General features: G+C 36.2%; 1 protein-coding gene across 2 annotated transcripts in view; it reads right to left on the reverse strand.

Moving 5' to 3' along the window:
• Positions 1 to 1,118: 1,118 nt before the first annotated feature.
• LOC133525474 (putative cyclin-dependent serine/threonine-protein kinase DDB_G0272797/DDB_G0274007) overlaps positions 1,119 to 16,325 on the reverse strand; it is a 52,871-nt gene continuing 37,664 nt past the window's right edge. The window contains exons 4-8 of one of the 2 annotated variants that reach the window (XM_061861727.1): positions 4,833 to 4,958; positions 2,748 to 3,017; positions 2,052 to 2,255; positions 1,658 to 1,850; positions 1,119 to 1,627 (exon numbers count right to left, since the gene is read on the reverse strand). In XM_061861727.1, the coding sequence (XP_061717711.1) occupies positions 1,278 to 1,627; positions 1,658 to 1,850; positions 2,052 to 2,255; positions 2,748 to 3,017; positions 4,833 to 4,958 (1,143 nt within the window). In that variant the 3' untranslated portion in view covers positions 1,119 to 1,277. Of the gene's footprint in view, positions 1,851 to 2,051; positions 2,256 to 2,747; positions 3,018 to 4,832; positions 4,959 to 16,325 lie in introns of both variants that reach the window. The other variant, XM_061861726.1, reaches the window with a different exon arrangement.

The raw sequence follows: 16,325 nt of genomic DNA on the forward strand, positions 1-16,325 counted from the left end.
AGGAGACTGTCCAATGTACTCGACTTTCAAAATTGTTTGTTGTCTATTAAATGGGCCCATTTTTAGGGTTCCGTAGTCAACTAACCCTTATAGTTTCGCCATGTCCGTCTGTCTGTCTGTCTGTCCGAGGCTTTGCTCCGTGGTCGTTAGTGCTAGAAAGCTGAAAATTGGCATGGATATATAAATCAATAAAGCCGATAAAGTCGTACAATAAAATCTAAAAATTTAATTTTTTGAGGGTACCTTCCGTACACGTAAAGTGGGGGTAAATTTTTTTTTTGCTTCAACCCTACAGTGTGGGGTATCTTTAGAAAGGTCTTTCAAAACTAATAGGGGTCTTCAACAAACATTTTTTGATATAGTGAATATATTCGGAGATAATCGCTCCGAAAGAAAAAAAAATGTGTCCCCCCCCTCTAACTTTTGAACCATAGGTCCAAAAAATATGAAAAAAATCGTGGAAGTAGAGCTTAAGAAAGACATTAAATGAAAACTATAGCGGATATGATCAGTTTAGCTGTTTTTGAGTTATCGCAAAAAGTTTCCCCTTCATAGTAAAAAGACTTACTTTAATTAGGTACTGATTATGCAAATTTGCCTATTTGTTTAACTCGCGTGAAAGGTACCGTTTCATCCCTTGGTTAACAATTTACTATACTTTAAGCTCCAGTTTATTTTATTTATATTATTTATTTGTCCTATTAAAAATGTATGATATCTCCGCCGAGTGTCGTATGGTTTTTGCGGTTATAGGTATATATCGTAAAAGGGAACTCATCTTTCCACCAAATTTAATAAATATCTAAAGAAATCGACAACAAATTAAAAGAAGACCCAAATCTACAAATAAACAAATTCGTTATACCATTTTTTCCTATGCTCGAAAAGTTGAACGGCCTATGACAAATAAATGTTAAAATTCGCTATTGTAAGCAAAAAGTTCTTGATACATCATGAACAGGGGGGGTATGAATTAACATTCTCGGGTCAGAGGTGTAGGGTTAGAGCCGGTGTAGCTTTATTTGACGTTCATAAGCGCATTGTAATATGCCTACTTGAATAATAAACTATCTTTATCTTTATCTTTAACCCATTAGGAAAAATCAATAAAATAAGGCTTTTAAAACATAATACATTTATTTATTAAAGTACACTTTGTATAAGAATATGGCATCACAGAGAAAAAATACTTTCAGCACCCCAATTTTCTTACCAATACTTAAAAGAACTTACCTAACGTACACATATACTTCACATTAAGAAAATTTTCCTACACTTCACTGCCCGAAAATGGAATGGGCAAATTTACCAAAATACTGGACTGGAGGGAAATGGGGAGCGGCGGCCTGGTAGGCTGGAGTTGGTGCCTGGTAGACCTGAGCCTGATATGGGACCACTACAGGTCCTTGGCGGATGAAGATCTGACGCTGTTTGGTTGGGATAGGGATGAGGTTTTGAGATTCAGATTTGATTTGCCGAGCGGGAAGTTGTTGGAGTTGGTATTGGGGTTGAGGTTGGTACTGTATTACGTGGAGTAGAGGTTGAGGTTGGTATTGCTGCTGCTGTTGAGATTGTTGCTGCTGCTGATATTGTTGAGGTTGAGGTTGATATTGAATCTGTTGTTGAGGTTGAGGTTGATTTTGAATCTGTTGTTGAGGTTGCTCCTGTTGCTGAGATTGCTTCTGTTGCTGAGACAGCTGCTGCTGCTGATATTGTTGCTGTTGTAGCTGCTGTTCGTGTTGTTGTTGCGGTTGATATTGAAGTTGTTGAGGCTGAACGTAGCTTGCTGTAGGGGCTCCTACAGAGAAACTGGCGTAGCTGTAGGCTCCTTGAGGCGGTACGTTGTAATTCTGGAAAAAATTACAAGATATTTGAAATATAATAAATTATAGACCATATGGTGGCCACAATTTTACATTGGCTTTGACCGTACTTATTAATAGAAAGTTTCTTGTTTTTGATTTTCGTACTGGTCTTGCCGATTCTATATATTCGTCGGCTAAAACCGCAAACATCTTATCTCCTCCGAGGAGAATTAAATTAATACATACCTGCTGTTGTAGTGGTTGTGATTTAGCCCTCTCCTCCGCTGCCTTCACAGCTTCAGGTTGTCCGGTCTTCAGCTCTCTCTGGGCTGGTCTTTGATGTTGTTCTTCACTTATACCTTCATCGGCGTAATTAATTCCAGGCTGGGCTTGCACCAGTTGGATGAGAGGCGGCTGGTATCCTTGGTTCTGGTATTGAGGAGCTGGGCCCTGAAGTAATTAATAATTTGTAATTAAATTTTGAATATATGTAATATTAAAGTAGTAGTAGGGTGTTCAAACGTTTATATATGGATAATATCCAAGAGTTATTGATTATAGAGGTACAACAAAATCTACCTACTTCAATAGTCAAGGCACGTTGTTTTTAGTTAATAACACTTTGTTTAAAATCATCTAAACCTTAAATTGCAACAAGAACTACTATGCCAAAAAAATAATATGCCAAAATAAATAGCAGTAGTAGTAAAAAAATAAGATTAAGCGATAACCTGGTATTTAATCGGCTGATTAAAGGCTTGCTGATAGACAGGGAACTGCTGAATAGGCTGACGATGATACACATTCGGTGCGGCGTCAACTGTTGAGGATACAGTTGGTAGCTAACCGTCAGCCGAGCGATCGCTTGGGGTTGGCCAGCTTCAGATACTCCTACAGGATGGCGTTCTGTTGGAGCTGGTAGGTGATTGATTTAGTAATTACCTGATATTGAATCGGTTGATTAAAGGCTTGCTGATAGACAGGGAACTGCTGAATAGGCTGAGGCTGATACACAAGCGGCTGCGGCAACTGCTGATACGGCTGGTAGTTGACTGTCAGCCGAGCGATGGCCTGCTTGGGGTTGAGCAGCTTTGGGTTGTACTCCTGCAACTGGATAGCATTCTGTTGGGGCTGGTAGGTAATCTTGTGCTCGGAGTACGCCAGTTGGGATGGGATTGGGGCGGAAATCTCGTATGTTGTGGGTGATGATAGCTGTAAAGAAATAAATATAATATTATTTCACCCTAAGGTTGTCTGGAAGAGATCGTTTACAGCGATAAGACCGCCTGTTGCTACCTTTTTTTACATTGTAAATCTGTTTTTAAATTTGTTTTCTTTGTGGTGCAATAAAGAATATTTACTTACTTACTTATTTCAATTTGATGTTAATCCAACATGATACTTTATGTACAAATACGAACTAAACTGTAGTCAAATGACCTGATTCAATATGACATTTCAAAAAAAAAAAAATCGTACAAAAATTTAAAAATATGTAAAAAATCTGACTATATACATTTATTGATTCTTTGCTACTAATTTATTGCATAATCAATGGAGCTAACATTGCAAACATTGATAAACCTTTTAAAAAAATCTCAATTTTATATAAACTTAAAAAAAATACAAAATTATTTATTATTTGAGATCCGTCTTAAGCGACGGTAAAAAGATACCGGCCAATTCCCAAAATATTTGCAGTTTTTGACACAGCAGTTCTATTTGCATAGCTAAATCAATAAAAAAAGCTCTAAGAATAAACGATGAAGACACTTAACGGGCAAGTTTGCACAGAAAACCTATTCAGACGAAGTGGCTGTGAAAATTCCATTTAGTTTATGACCACTCATTTCAGGATAAGGACCACCATAAACATTAAGTTTACATGCGCTCTAGATAGTTTGAACATCAATGTTGCTTTCATTAATATACCCTTTTTTGTCTTTGGTGTGGAAATCGGACTTAGGTTGAGCTCACAAAACATAAACAACATGTCATATATAGTCTGTCCGTTTTTCTAAGATCAAGTACTCCATAGTAAATATATGGCAAACTTACACTTGGTATATATACAATTATACATCCTTACAGATTGCATTTATGGCAACTGCAGCACCATTGTCGCAGCATTACGGCTAGTGTTGGCGCAGACGATTTCACTGTTAATGCTTTGATAAATTGCGTGGTTGTCGTTGTTGCATCATTGCTGTAGCAGTTACGAAGTTATAAAACATCGGATTGAACGATCGTTAAACGATTACGCGACAGCAATGATCCAACAACGACAACCACGCAATTTATCAAGGAAATTAACAGTGAAATCGCCTGCGCCAAAACTAGCCGTAAATATACCTTGCGCTATTAATCTGCCATTAAAAAAAACCGAGAACTGAATCGACAAAAATATTATCAAACTTTCTCAAAAAAAAAGAGAGGTTGAGAAATGCGACTTGTAGATGAGAACAGCCAGACAGATACGAAAGCATTTCTGTCTCAGTTGCCATCTGAATATCGCCTTAATAGTCGAATAGAATCGCAATGTGTCTAAATTATAACTTCGGCAATTAAGTTGAGATTGGATTGTAACATGCTAAGTATGAATAATTAGTTTATTTTACGACTACTGGGAACGCTTTGTCATCGTAATTATGGGAGTTCTACTATATATCGTTTAGGAGTTGATGGTCTTAGAGGTATTTCATGAATGGGATCGTCTAAGTTACGAGGATGATAGACCAGTACATGACGTACAGGAGAGAAGAGATGTCATCAGTAGATATTTTGGCTAAGTGGCTCGCTGGCAGCACCACACATTATTGAAATATATGCCATTGCATTAAGATTCAGAAATTATGAACTGAGTATGGGTATAGGTGAGAAGAGATGACTGCGAATGGCAGCAGAGGAATGTAGAACCCTGTCCCGTCAGCATGTCGGATATCTTTGCCACTGGATAATATCACCACACAATAGTGAACTCTATGCCATTGCATTAAGGTTTAGAAATGGTTAAATGTGTTGACTTACACGAGGCTGGTAGACAGGAATTGGTGAGAAGAGATGACTGGCGATAGCGGCAGGGAATGGAGGACCCTGGCCCGTCAGCACATCAGATATCTTGGCCACTTGGGACTCTGGCTGGGCGTAGATTTGCTGTGGACAAACAGTTTCAGTTACCTTTACATGTTGTATCAAAAGTATTTGGTAAGCTTGCAGCGTTTTTGTACCTAATTTTACTGGCAATAGTTGTTAAGAATTAACAGCCTTCATCTTTGTTGGAACTGCCTTTACGAATTAGGTACTTTAGCTTATACGCTGCCATCAATACACTACGATATTAAATAAGCATCAGTTTTAAAGTTTAAGTATATACTATTTTCTAATCAAAATTGAAATTGGATTCGATTTACAACATGTCCAAATTCGATAAGTATGGAAGTAATAATTCATAAAAAGAACAAGATTTACACAATAACTTATTTATAAGTGTAACCTAATAAAATCCATGCCCTACACTTTTTCTAATTCAGGTTACGGGTGGTATTTAACTATTTCAGTCCCACTGAAAAACTACCTACCTACAGTTTAATCAATCAAACGAATTTGGCAGTTGTCTTTTTACCTGATTCTCGACCAGGGTTTGGACAGGCGGTGACGGGGGTACCATGACAGAGATATTGAAGAATTCCAGCTTTAAATATGCAAGTGTTTTGAAAAAAATGGAGTCAAATGAAAAACACATTTATACAACACTCGTAAAGATAAAATTCTATGAAGACTTATTTTAAATTCTACAGAAGTAACAAGAGAAATTAGACATTTGCGGGCATATATTTGATGAGATTACTAAGATATGGTTCCAAGGTACTTCTTACGAGTTATATAGTCAGACCCAGCTAATTCTGCGTAAATGTTGACGTGACAAAGTGTGGTTGTACCATAACAATATCATATTTTCATAGAAATTTTACGTTTAATGCTGATGTTTCCAAATTTTTCCTATGAAAGTTTGTTCAGATAGCTTGATCCGACTCTATTTTAGTTACTTTTATTTTCAGAGTTATATTCCTTCCCATAAATATTTCAAGTAAAAGGTATCTAAATTACAAATTCTTTTTTCAAACTGCTGTCAGTTTTCTCTTTGTAATTTTGGATATCACTATAAGTGAAGGTCTGTCTCGATTCAGAATGAAGAAAGCGTGCCCTGGTTTCCAAAAAAATACAAACTCAACATTATACCCCGCTTTGCATTCCTTTGTATAAAACGCAAAACATTTCCCACGTTTTCTCCCATCTCAATAAATTTGGGTAACGCTTGCAAAAATGCCTCCTTGTGCCATCACAAGGAGCTATGAATCATAAATTAAGGGCCCAATTTGGGTCAACGGAGGAGCCGTTTCAGCAGAATTTAGGGGCGGCGCAGCCCGACAGTCGAATGCGCTATTAGCACGGTAGGGGAAGTAACAACCAGTATCTTCACTCTGTAGAGCTGGAAGCTAATTCTTTACATTGTGATATCAAAATGATACCTAGACGATAATTGCCTGTGCCTTTCTCTTGTACTTATCCGTGCATGAGTGTATTGGCGTGAGCGAAACGCACTGACGAGTAACATCATTTAGGTGTAGGTAATTTTGATGTCATAATCATAATATAAGATTGAATTAGCGTTTAATGTACTTAATATAATATTCGTGAAACTATCTTCTATAATATTAATTCATGAATTTTCCGCTGTAACAGTTGACACAGTCCCATTGTGTTCTTGAAGCATATTTGACGGTTGGAGATACTCACTAGGGTAAAGGTTGGTTTGTTTCCCGAAATTATAATAATTCGATTCAGTCTGGAGAAGTTTTGCTTTGCAAATAGTCAAAAGGAGAAAGATTCCAACGTGTTTAGGCAATTTTGGCTTAGAATTTTTACAGAAGCGGCTTTGGTTTAAATTTCTGTAGCTAATAGTGATCGCAGCAGTCGCAGGATAAAAATTTAGCTACATTATATTCGCGTGCGTATTATATGTATTAGGATATTACTTAATATAATAAACACCAACAACTCTGTAAATACTAAGCCTACAACCGCTTAGTAAGAGCTCAACGAGGGGGGGAATGCTGGTCGGCAATGCGCATGTGACTCCTCTGGAGTTGCAGGCGTACATAGGCTACGGAGACTGCTTACCATCAGGCGGGCCGTATGCTTGTTTGCCACCGACGTACTATAAAAAAATGTGGTATAATCAGGTATGTAATCACGGTGGTATCATGGCTTCATAGGTCACAAGGGCTAATTTCGGACGTTTATACAGAGGTAAAATACTGTATCCCACTTATCGTGGAGCTATTAAGGAAGATTATTTCTTAAGAAAATGTTTATGTACCAGTTTATGGGCGAAGGGATTAAAAGAAATAAAGACGGACAAGATTAACTACATTGTCGTGTTGCGCCGCCATTTTAAATGATGCTGTCTGTTTTATGGAGCAAAATGGCGATGATGCTTCGTCTAGAGATTCATTATTGTAGAAATAATTGCATTTATATTATTGTCCTTATTTTATTTTGCATCATTCAGTCATTGAGGACCGGTCTGGCCGATGGTCCTGGGTTCGAATCCCATGGTTGTTTTCTATGTATTTAAGTATTTATATATTTTGTTTAAGTTTTGTTTTTTTTTTAAGTATGTTTTTTTTGTGTTTATTGTATATAATAATTGATATATTACATGTATACGTATATCGTTGTCTGAGTACCCACAACACAAGCCTTCTTGAGCTTACCGTGGGGCTTAGTGGGGGTTTGACGACCGGCTTGGCCTAGTGGGCAGTGACCCTGCCTACGAAGCTGATGGTCCCGGGTTCAAATCCTGGTAAGGGCATGTATTCGTGTGATGAGCATGGATTTTTCTTCCTGAGTCATGGGTGTTTTCTATGTATTTAAGTATTAATAAATATTTATATATTATATATGTCGTTGTCTAAGTACTCTCAAGTCTCAACACAAGCCTTATTGAGCTTACTGTGGGACTTAGTCAATTTGTGTAATAATGTCCTATAATATTTATTTATTTAGTGGCTATATAGGGCTGATAAGTCAAGTAGTAACTTTGTGTCTAGGTCAAAGGAATGAGAACGGCAAGAAGCAAACATAATACTCGTTAATTAGGTTTTAGGTTACAAATACGCAACAGTATGAAAAAAGAAGTCCATAAACTAATTAATATAAGAATAATTAGTTAAAGTAAGGACGCCAAACAAGGATAATTTCATACATCGACCCGCCTGTATATACGCCCGCACGCACATAATTATATTGCTGTTCTGCCGATGATGTCGGCGGTCAATGCCACAGTGCGAGCGAGACAGCAACATAATTATTCACGTATATACATAGGAAATGGCAGGTCAGTGTACGAAATTCTCCAACTCCAAGCTTACATGCAAAGCCATGCTTTCTGGAATCCCCTGTAAAGTGTGTCTAAATTTATAACCTATCATATCATTTATTCGTTGTAAAGTCATGTACATAGTAAGATGTTATTCAATAAAATATTGTCAGCCCATGACACCCAGATCATCCTGATGTAAGAACACACAACATTAACTTAAAAAAACTGAACTAAACAAGTCTTCTCATTTAAAACTAAAATATAAATGTGTCAAATTCTTGCCTGAACTTCCTTCTATGAAGACACTCTAGCCTGCTCTTTGAAGCAAGACTCCAACGATATTTAAACAATCTTCAGACAAAGCGGGCAGAGATAAGGCGATTAACGCCGGAATTACGGACTACCCTCGACCTCTGTTCGACTAGCGCTAGTACTGTTTATATTGGATTGCTATAACAAATTTACTTAAAGTTTTCAAACGCCTACTTCGCAAGCATCTTCTGTCAGAATAACTTAAATAAGGTTCACCATCATGTATATATACATAATTATATGTATTAGTCTATCTTGTATACATTATATAAGTAGCAGTATTTAACTATTTATATATTTTTAATATTATTTGACTCACGTTTAATTTTTTCCTTATTATTTGTCATTAGTTTGTCCTGCACCAACATACACAAACGTCTCTGTTTAACCCAGTGGTTGACTGGTAGAGAATGCCTTTTGGCATTAAGTCCGCCATTTGTACATTTTTCTTTATGTGTGCAATAAAGTTTAAATAAATAAATTAATTAAGTATATCTTAAGTCTGAATTTGTCAAATTCTTGCCTGCTGTCTTCTATGAAGACATTTTAGCCTGCTCATTAAAGCAAGACTCCAACAATATTTTAATAATCTCGAGACAAAGCGAGTCCCAATGTCCTTGAAATTGATGTTACTTAAACAGTTTTTTAAGAAAGACTAATTGTTTTAGTCAAGTAAGAAAAATATATGTTCATATTAATTATAATACAAAGACCGTGGTTGTACTCGATACATGATTGAACGAAATCGGCTCGATAGAAAATAATTGCAAAGATTGGTCTTAAAATCACAATTAAACGGTTCTATGTCTTTATTGTTTTGACTTATGGGTCTGCAATTAAAATCACAATTTCAAAACATTTATATCTAAACCGCTGTTGAGTAAAATATTACACTAATAATCCACTTTTTTTATTTAAATATTTTTCTTATTATCCCCTTGCCCAAGCCCAGTAATAAATATGCGACAGTGCTATCTCATTTACTCCGATACAAATAGACAGTGTACGCGCTTTAGGTATTGACAACCTCTTAACCTCCTGGAAACATTGTTCTGGATCATACACTATCTTAATAAGAATAATATTATTTTTGAATATTGTAGTGATCTGGATGTTTTTTTCTAGTTTTGGCAATATTTTTTTTTTTTACTTTACTTTATGAAGTTAACTTTAAATGTAACGAAAAAATGTGGAAACTCAAGTGGTTAATTACGTTAATTGCAGAACTTAAATGGATAATTAAGAGAGAAGAATCTTTGCGATCGTAACGAAATAACGGTACTTTTTCTATGAAATTTCCATTTCGACAATCAACGGTTTCCATTCACTAAATCTCTGCAACCATATATGGGCAGAACCAAATCTCTTGGAAATGGTGATGTTGAGAGATGTTGAGAAATGATGAAACATTATGATGTTGATTTTAGGGTTCCATACCCAAAGGGTCAAACGGGACCCTATTACTGAGACTTCGCTGTCCGTCCGTCTGTCACCAGGCTGTATCTCATGAACCGTGATAGTTAGCCAGTTGAAATTTTTAAAGATTAGTTATTTCTGTTGCCGCTATAGGGGGGCTCCCTTACAAAAATGTGATTTTTAGATAATGGTACGGAACCCTTCGTGCGCGGGTCCGACTCGCACTTGGCCGGTTTTATTTATGAATAAAAAACGTTCTGAATATAAAATAGTATACAAAGTGAACATTATACTGGTTGCCTGTTATGAACATACATTATTATGCTACCGAACTATTATTAATTTCGAAATTATGCGATTTATTATTATTTTATTTATTTTTATACCAAATCATTTCTGCATTTCAAAATTATGCAATTCAAATTGTGCTAAATGAAATTTCGCAAAATATTATTATTAAAAACATTACACACCCGTCGGTGGAATATTAAAAATACTCCAAATTTTCTCTTAAAAATGCCGTTAACATATTATCTATAATTTAGGGTACATATTCAACGCATACGATTTCAGCACGAGTAGAATCGAGGCCCGGTTATTACTCCCCAGAACTACTTCCTGGGTCCGTCGTGACCTTGCCCTGCTTATATAACGACATATCTTTGTATGGACCGTCTCTTAGCTTGGACCTCATATATATCTGGGCTCATGGAGTATTATTTTTAGGACTCCTTGTAGTATGAAGGCGGGTTTCGGGCGATTTGAGGGAAAGTGGTGGGATTATGGGTGATTAAGGAGCAAGAATTTATTATATGTGTTTTATAATTACCATAAAATTGTAGTCCTTAAAAAGGCAGTACCCGACGACGGGTCTAATTTGTGACTTACTTAGGTACTGGATATTGAACTCTATTGCCTAGATAACAAGTGTGGCCACTAGCAAAGTAATCTATTCCGGAATAAATCCAGTAGTAAACAACTTAACATTTCAAAATAAACTATAATACAATGCGTCAAAGTCCATTTTAATTTCAGTCAAGTAAGATATTTAAATAAATGCTGGCTGGATTCGATCGGTCCTTTTAGGATATAGTAATGTAACGGTTGCTATTTAAATATGGAAACTGTGGGCGAATCGCGAACACCGAAGTTTTACTCCAATGAAGACGTAATGATTAGAGTGACAGAGAAAGATGCTCGCAATTGCGAACTTCGGTGTTCGCGGTAGGCCCTCTGATTGAAAAATTGACGTGATTGAGCGCATGTACATGCGCTGTCAGTACATGCCATGTAACATCGAGTTACTTTTCGTAGACCTTATTGTAAAGAGATAAAGTTCACATTCGGCTAGTTAAAAGTGGTATTTTTATACTATTCGCAAACTAAACTGGCGATCGGGATTGTAAAACTTCTCATTCACACTTGCATAGCATTCATAGCAGGCGTGAAAGAGATGGTAATATGATCTCTGTCGGTATTTGGTTTTTAGGTTCACACAGAAATGAGGTTTTAATGGAGTAATTTATACATGAGTAAGTTGAAAGTGGCTTGACATTATGATCGAATATGGATTTATTGCCTGATAAAAATGTCAAACGTAATTCAGTTTGTATTTTGTAATTGCAATAAGTTATTGGGCATATTAAGCGCAGAAACGAAGAGGAAAAACTTACACCCTTTTTGCACATTATTTAAATGAATAAGGACTGAATTGTGTGTAAGTAATAACAGTAATAAGCGCTTGTATACTAATCCAATCAAAAGTGAAACGAAGTAACAATTTATGCAACACATACTTAATATTAAAGTTCTATAGACCAATACTACGTACAAAAAGTAAAGAAAACAGCGTACCTACTTAGCTCCCTATTAAAGTCCGGCAATTAACTTGAAACCTCTCTGGTGTGGTGGGTCTATGGGCCACGATAGACACATGTATAGTGTGTATGAAATGAAATAGTGTCTGCTTCACAAAATAACTAGGTACGAAAGTGAAAATCCTAATCATAGCATTCAAAGAAACACTTAATTATAACAGTGACTCACACATTAACAGAAAAAGGTACCTCTTCATTCCTTAACGAACTAGCAGGCCAATTCGAACGTACACTGACATCAGAATGACATTTGAATCATATTATTTAGTGATCGTGTATTTCGCCCGCGCCAATTATATACATGTGCGAACATGTACGAGCGAAATACACTACAACGAAATAATATGATTCAAATATCATTCTGATGTCAGTGTCCGTTCGAATTGGCCTCTAGCTTTACGTCGAAGATGAATGCCCAAAAAGGCGCGGACGGACCACAAATTGCTAATAATTTCAAAGGCGGCATTTCGGGCAAATCACCTGGGGCCTATTTCTTAGTAAATGAGCTAGGTCTTGATTGCTGTCTTGATTAAATTAGAAGTGTGATTTGCGCAAGGCGCCGTGGTTTGGATTTCTTGGCTAAGAAACGGCAAAAGAATGAATGCCCCACCCGTGGTGGATTTGCCTTAAGAGGGAAGAATAGCTTTTCAATTCTAGCGAAATAACGGCACTTTTTATGTGAAATTCCATTTCGGGAGAAAACGGTTTCGATTAACTAAATTTTAACAAATCACTCTGATTTTGATGTTGATCGTTTCAGCATAATATATTCTAAATATATAAGTTTCGAATTTTTGAAAAAAAAAAAAAGTTTTTGTTTTGCACATTTTGAATAAAATGAACTATAAATGTGGAGCGTAGACTAGTAGGAATGCTAAAGAAAGAAGCCCGAAATATGAAATCTCTATTTGTCCACTTTTTGCTATTTCACTATATCAGTCTTTATAATACATATATAAATCAGAGTTTTCCACATTTTCCCTAACTTTGGAAAAATACAGATTATCTTAGTTTATTTACGTTTATTATGCATGTACGGGGCATGACGAATTACTCCCAAATATTTTCCTCACACATTCCTGTTCGGATTTTTCCCCTTATTCCTACAGGAATATTTAGCTTAAATGTTTATCAAAGTTACTGACGTCGAATATTGTCTGAATGTCTGATTATTTTTTCTTTTATCAATCAACTATCGACATTATGAGTTTAGATTTCGACTAATAAATTGCGTACAGGCTATGAAATATTAATATAAATAAAATTATAATAACAATCACAATCTACATCCTACATTTTATAAGTAATTTATTTATTTATACAATAATTAAAACAGTATATAGACACAATCACAATTCAAAAAATAACCACGAAAAGTTTTTTTTTATAATATAGGAGACACCCGTGGTTTGAAGGTCGTATCGTTCCGGAAATACCGCATGCGCATGTTTTTGTTTTATTAATTTATCCAAACTAGGATTTTAAAGTACACAACGCAACAATATACTCGTAATTAAACAACCGAGTTCAATATGAATCTCACTGTAATAATCTCTTCAGTTACCGCGGTAGTTAACCATGAAATAAAACAATTTAAACCGATTTCAATCCGAACTTTACACAAATATCAAACATAGTAATTATCTTTTAGAAATACAGTATTTCTTTTCCCTGTCATTAAGTTTCCCACTTAAATACGCGACCGGCTGTTCCTCGTCTCCATGATTTTGACATAACACCGAACCAATCCCGCTATTACTTGCATCACATTGGACAATGAACGGCTTAGAAAAATCCAGACATATCACAACGCTTAAATATAGCCTATTCACTCGTGTTTTAAACGTCAGATCGTATTTTCTGGAAAACAATAAAGAGTCAAAAACATCGCACCCCATCGAACATAATGGATGTCCGTCGACTTTACGCGTATGCAAACTCGGGCCCAATGGCCGCTTCAGCAATCATAAAATAAAATTTGATGGCGCCCGAATCAAATCCGTATCCTTAAAATTGAATGTCAGGGTGCGGGCATTAATTTATGCTGCGATAAAGTGAAGGGTCCTTGTGAGGCCAAAATACAGACTACCTCCTGTGGATGCAGGATTAACTGGGTTTTTTCCATGTTTTTTCGCTACTTTTCGAGTGCTCTTAGCAATAATTTAAAAAGTTCTACTCGAAATTTAAGAACATGGACACGCCGCTAAAACCCCGGTCTTCCGCACAATAATCTTAACATTATTATATATATATAGAAGATGTTTTGTATGTACAGCTTCTACTTCCTCTATTTTCTTTGTATTACAATTTCAAGGAAAGGCAACTAGTAGATGCCTACCAGCCTTTTTTCATGTCAATTTCAGCATATTGTTTTTAAAATAGAGAGTAGCATCGTTTGTGTGGCAGCGGCTAGGTTCTTGTGACTATTCATCAATGAATTCCTGATGGATAAAAGGTCGTTTATAGACTGTGTGGTAATCTCATCCATGTTTGTTCAGCCTTTTAGCGTGACTGAGTAACAAACATATATAGGTACTTTTATGATAAATAGAAAGTGGTTACCATGGCTTCTCTACTTTATTCAATAAATGAGTATATGACCTCGAGATTTTAAATCGTAAATCAGCTCATTTATGAATGGTTTCTTAGTTTTCTTACTCAGAATTGCGAGCAATTTCGAACGGAGACGAAAAAAGTATTTTCCGGATCGTTACGATGTTGGAAATTTCTTTTTATTTCATTAATGTTTAATTCACGTACGTACGTACCGGAAACATAATTTTACGTACTAAAATGCTCTTAGTACTTATTAATAACCAAATTGCTATAACAATTTTGTTTAAAAAAAGACCAAAAGAGCTTCGGGACAAAAAGTATTCTGTACCATTTTGAAAACTGACCAGACGCGTGGAGACTGCTAATGGTGTTACACATTCCATCTGGCGGGTAGTGGTCTGTGTCCACAATAAGGGCCACATTGTCCCGTCATACTGTGAACGTGCATACTCAATTTACTCGTCCGCGTGTTTTTGAAAAAGTTGTAGCGGCCCGATTCAAAGGATGATTAAGACACGTTTAAGATGTTGGAAAGATCGATAACTAAACGACATGTCAAAATTAACGTTTATTTCGATTCCGCTGTGATCCCAATAAGATCTATCTACGATATTTCTAACGTCAAAATGACATTGGTTGTCCGAATCGAGCTGCTTCTGTCAATTATACGACATACAAACGATATCTAAATGAGAACTTATCTAAACCAGAACTTATCGTTATAGTATCTCATTCTTCAAATCGGGCCGTAAGTCTTCGTCTGCAGATTTTTATAATTATGCTGAGGTTTCCCTAACAGACTTCATTTTAATCTTCAATAAAAACCGGCCAAGAGCATGTCGGGCCACGCTCAGTGTAGGGTTCCGTAGTTACTCTTCCGTCACAATAAGCTAAACTGGAGCTTATAGTATAGTCAATTGTTAACCAAGGGATGAAACGGTACCTTTCACCAGAGTTAAACAAATAGGCAAATTTGCATAATCAGTACCTAATTAAAGTAAGTCTTTTTACTATGAAGGGAAAACTTTTTGCGATAACTCAAAAACAGCTAAACTGGGGGGGACATTTTTTTTTCTTCCGGAGCGATTATCTCCGAATATATTCACTTTATCAAAAAATGTTTCTTGAAAACCCCTATTAGTTTTGAAAGACCTTTCCAACGATACCCCACATTCTAGGGTTGAAGCGAAAAAAAATTTCTCCCCCACTTTACGTGTAGGGGAGGTACCCTAAAAAAAATGAAATTTTTAGATTTTATTGTACGACTTTGTCAGCTTTATTGATTTATATATCCATGGCAAATTTCAGCATTCTAACACTAACGACCACGGAGCAAAGCCTGGGACAGACAGACAGACAGACGGACATGGCGAAACTATAAGGGTTCCTAGTTGACTACGGAACCCTAAAAAAAGAAGGCGTAGTGTGCAGGTTTTAAATGGTCCGCAATGTGTAACATCACTAGCCTCACGTCATGGGCTCGGGAAATACGCTATCAATCAATCTCTATGATTGGTTACAATACCAACAAGAAAATAAAAACTTGCTCAAGTCATTGCCGGCTTTTAGGCGGCGGGTTCGAGTGACTTAAAAATAAAAAAAAGTCTTGAAAAATAACATTTCGTACCCGTACACACGAAGGGATAGCCCGAGTATAGTGACTTTTATCGCGTGATATTTTATAGCTCGGAGATTAGGCTGTCATGCTAACTTTATTAATATGTTAAAAAAGTAGTAAAGTGAAAAAGAAATCCTTTATTCAAATATATGGTGTTTGTAGTAGTTTGTAGGAGGAATAAATAATGTTTGTAAGATAGATTATGCTTCCTCGCCATTCGAACTCGGCCAATTGAAAAAAAAAAGCGGCCAAGTGCGAGTCGGACTCGCCCATGAAGGGTTCCGTACCATTTATGACGTATTAAAAAAACTACTTACTAGATCTAGTTCAAACCAATTTTCGGTGGAAGTTTGCAT

The sequence above is a fragment of the Cydia pomonella genome, chromosome 15, assembly GCF_033807575.1.
Source record: "Cydia pomonella isolate Wapato2018A chromosome 15, ilCydPomo1, whole genome shotgun sequence".
Classification (NCBI taxonomy): Eukaryota; Metazoa; Arthropoda; class Insecta; order Lepidoptera; family Tortricidae; genus Cydia; species Cydia pomonella.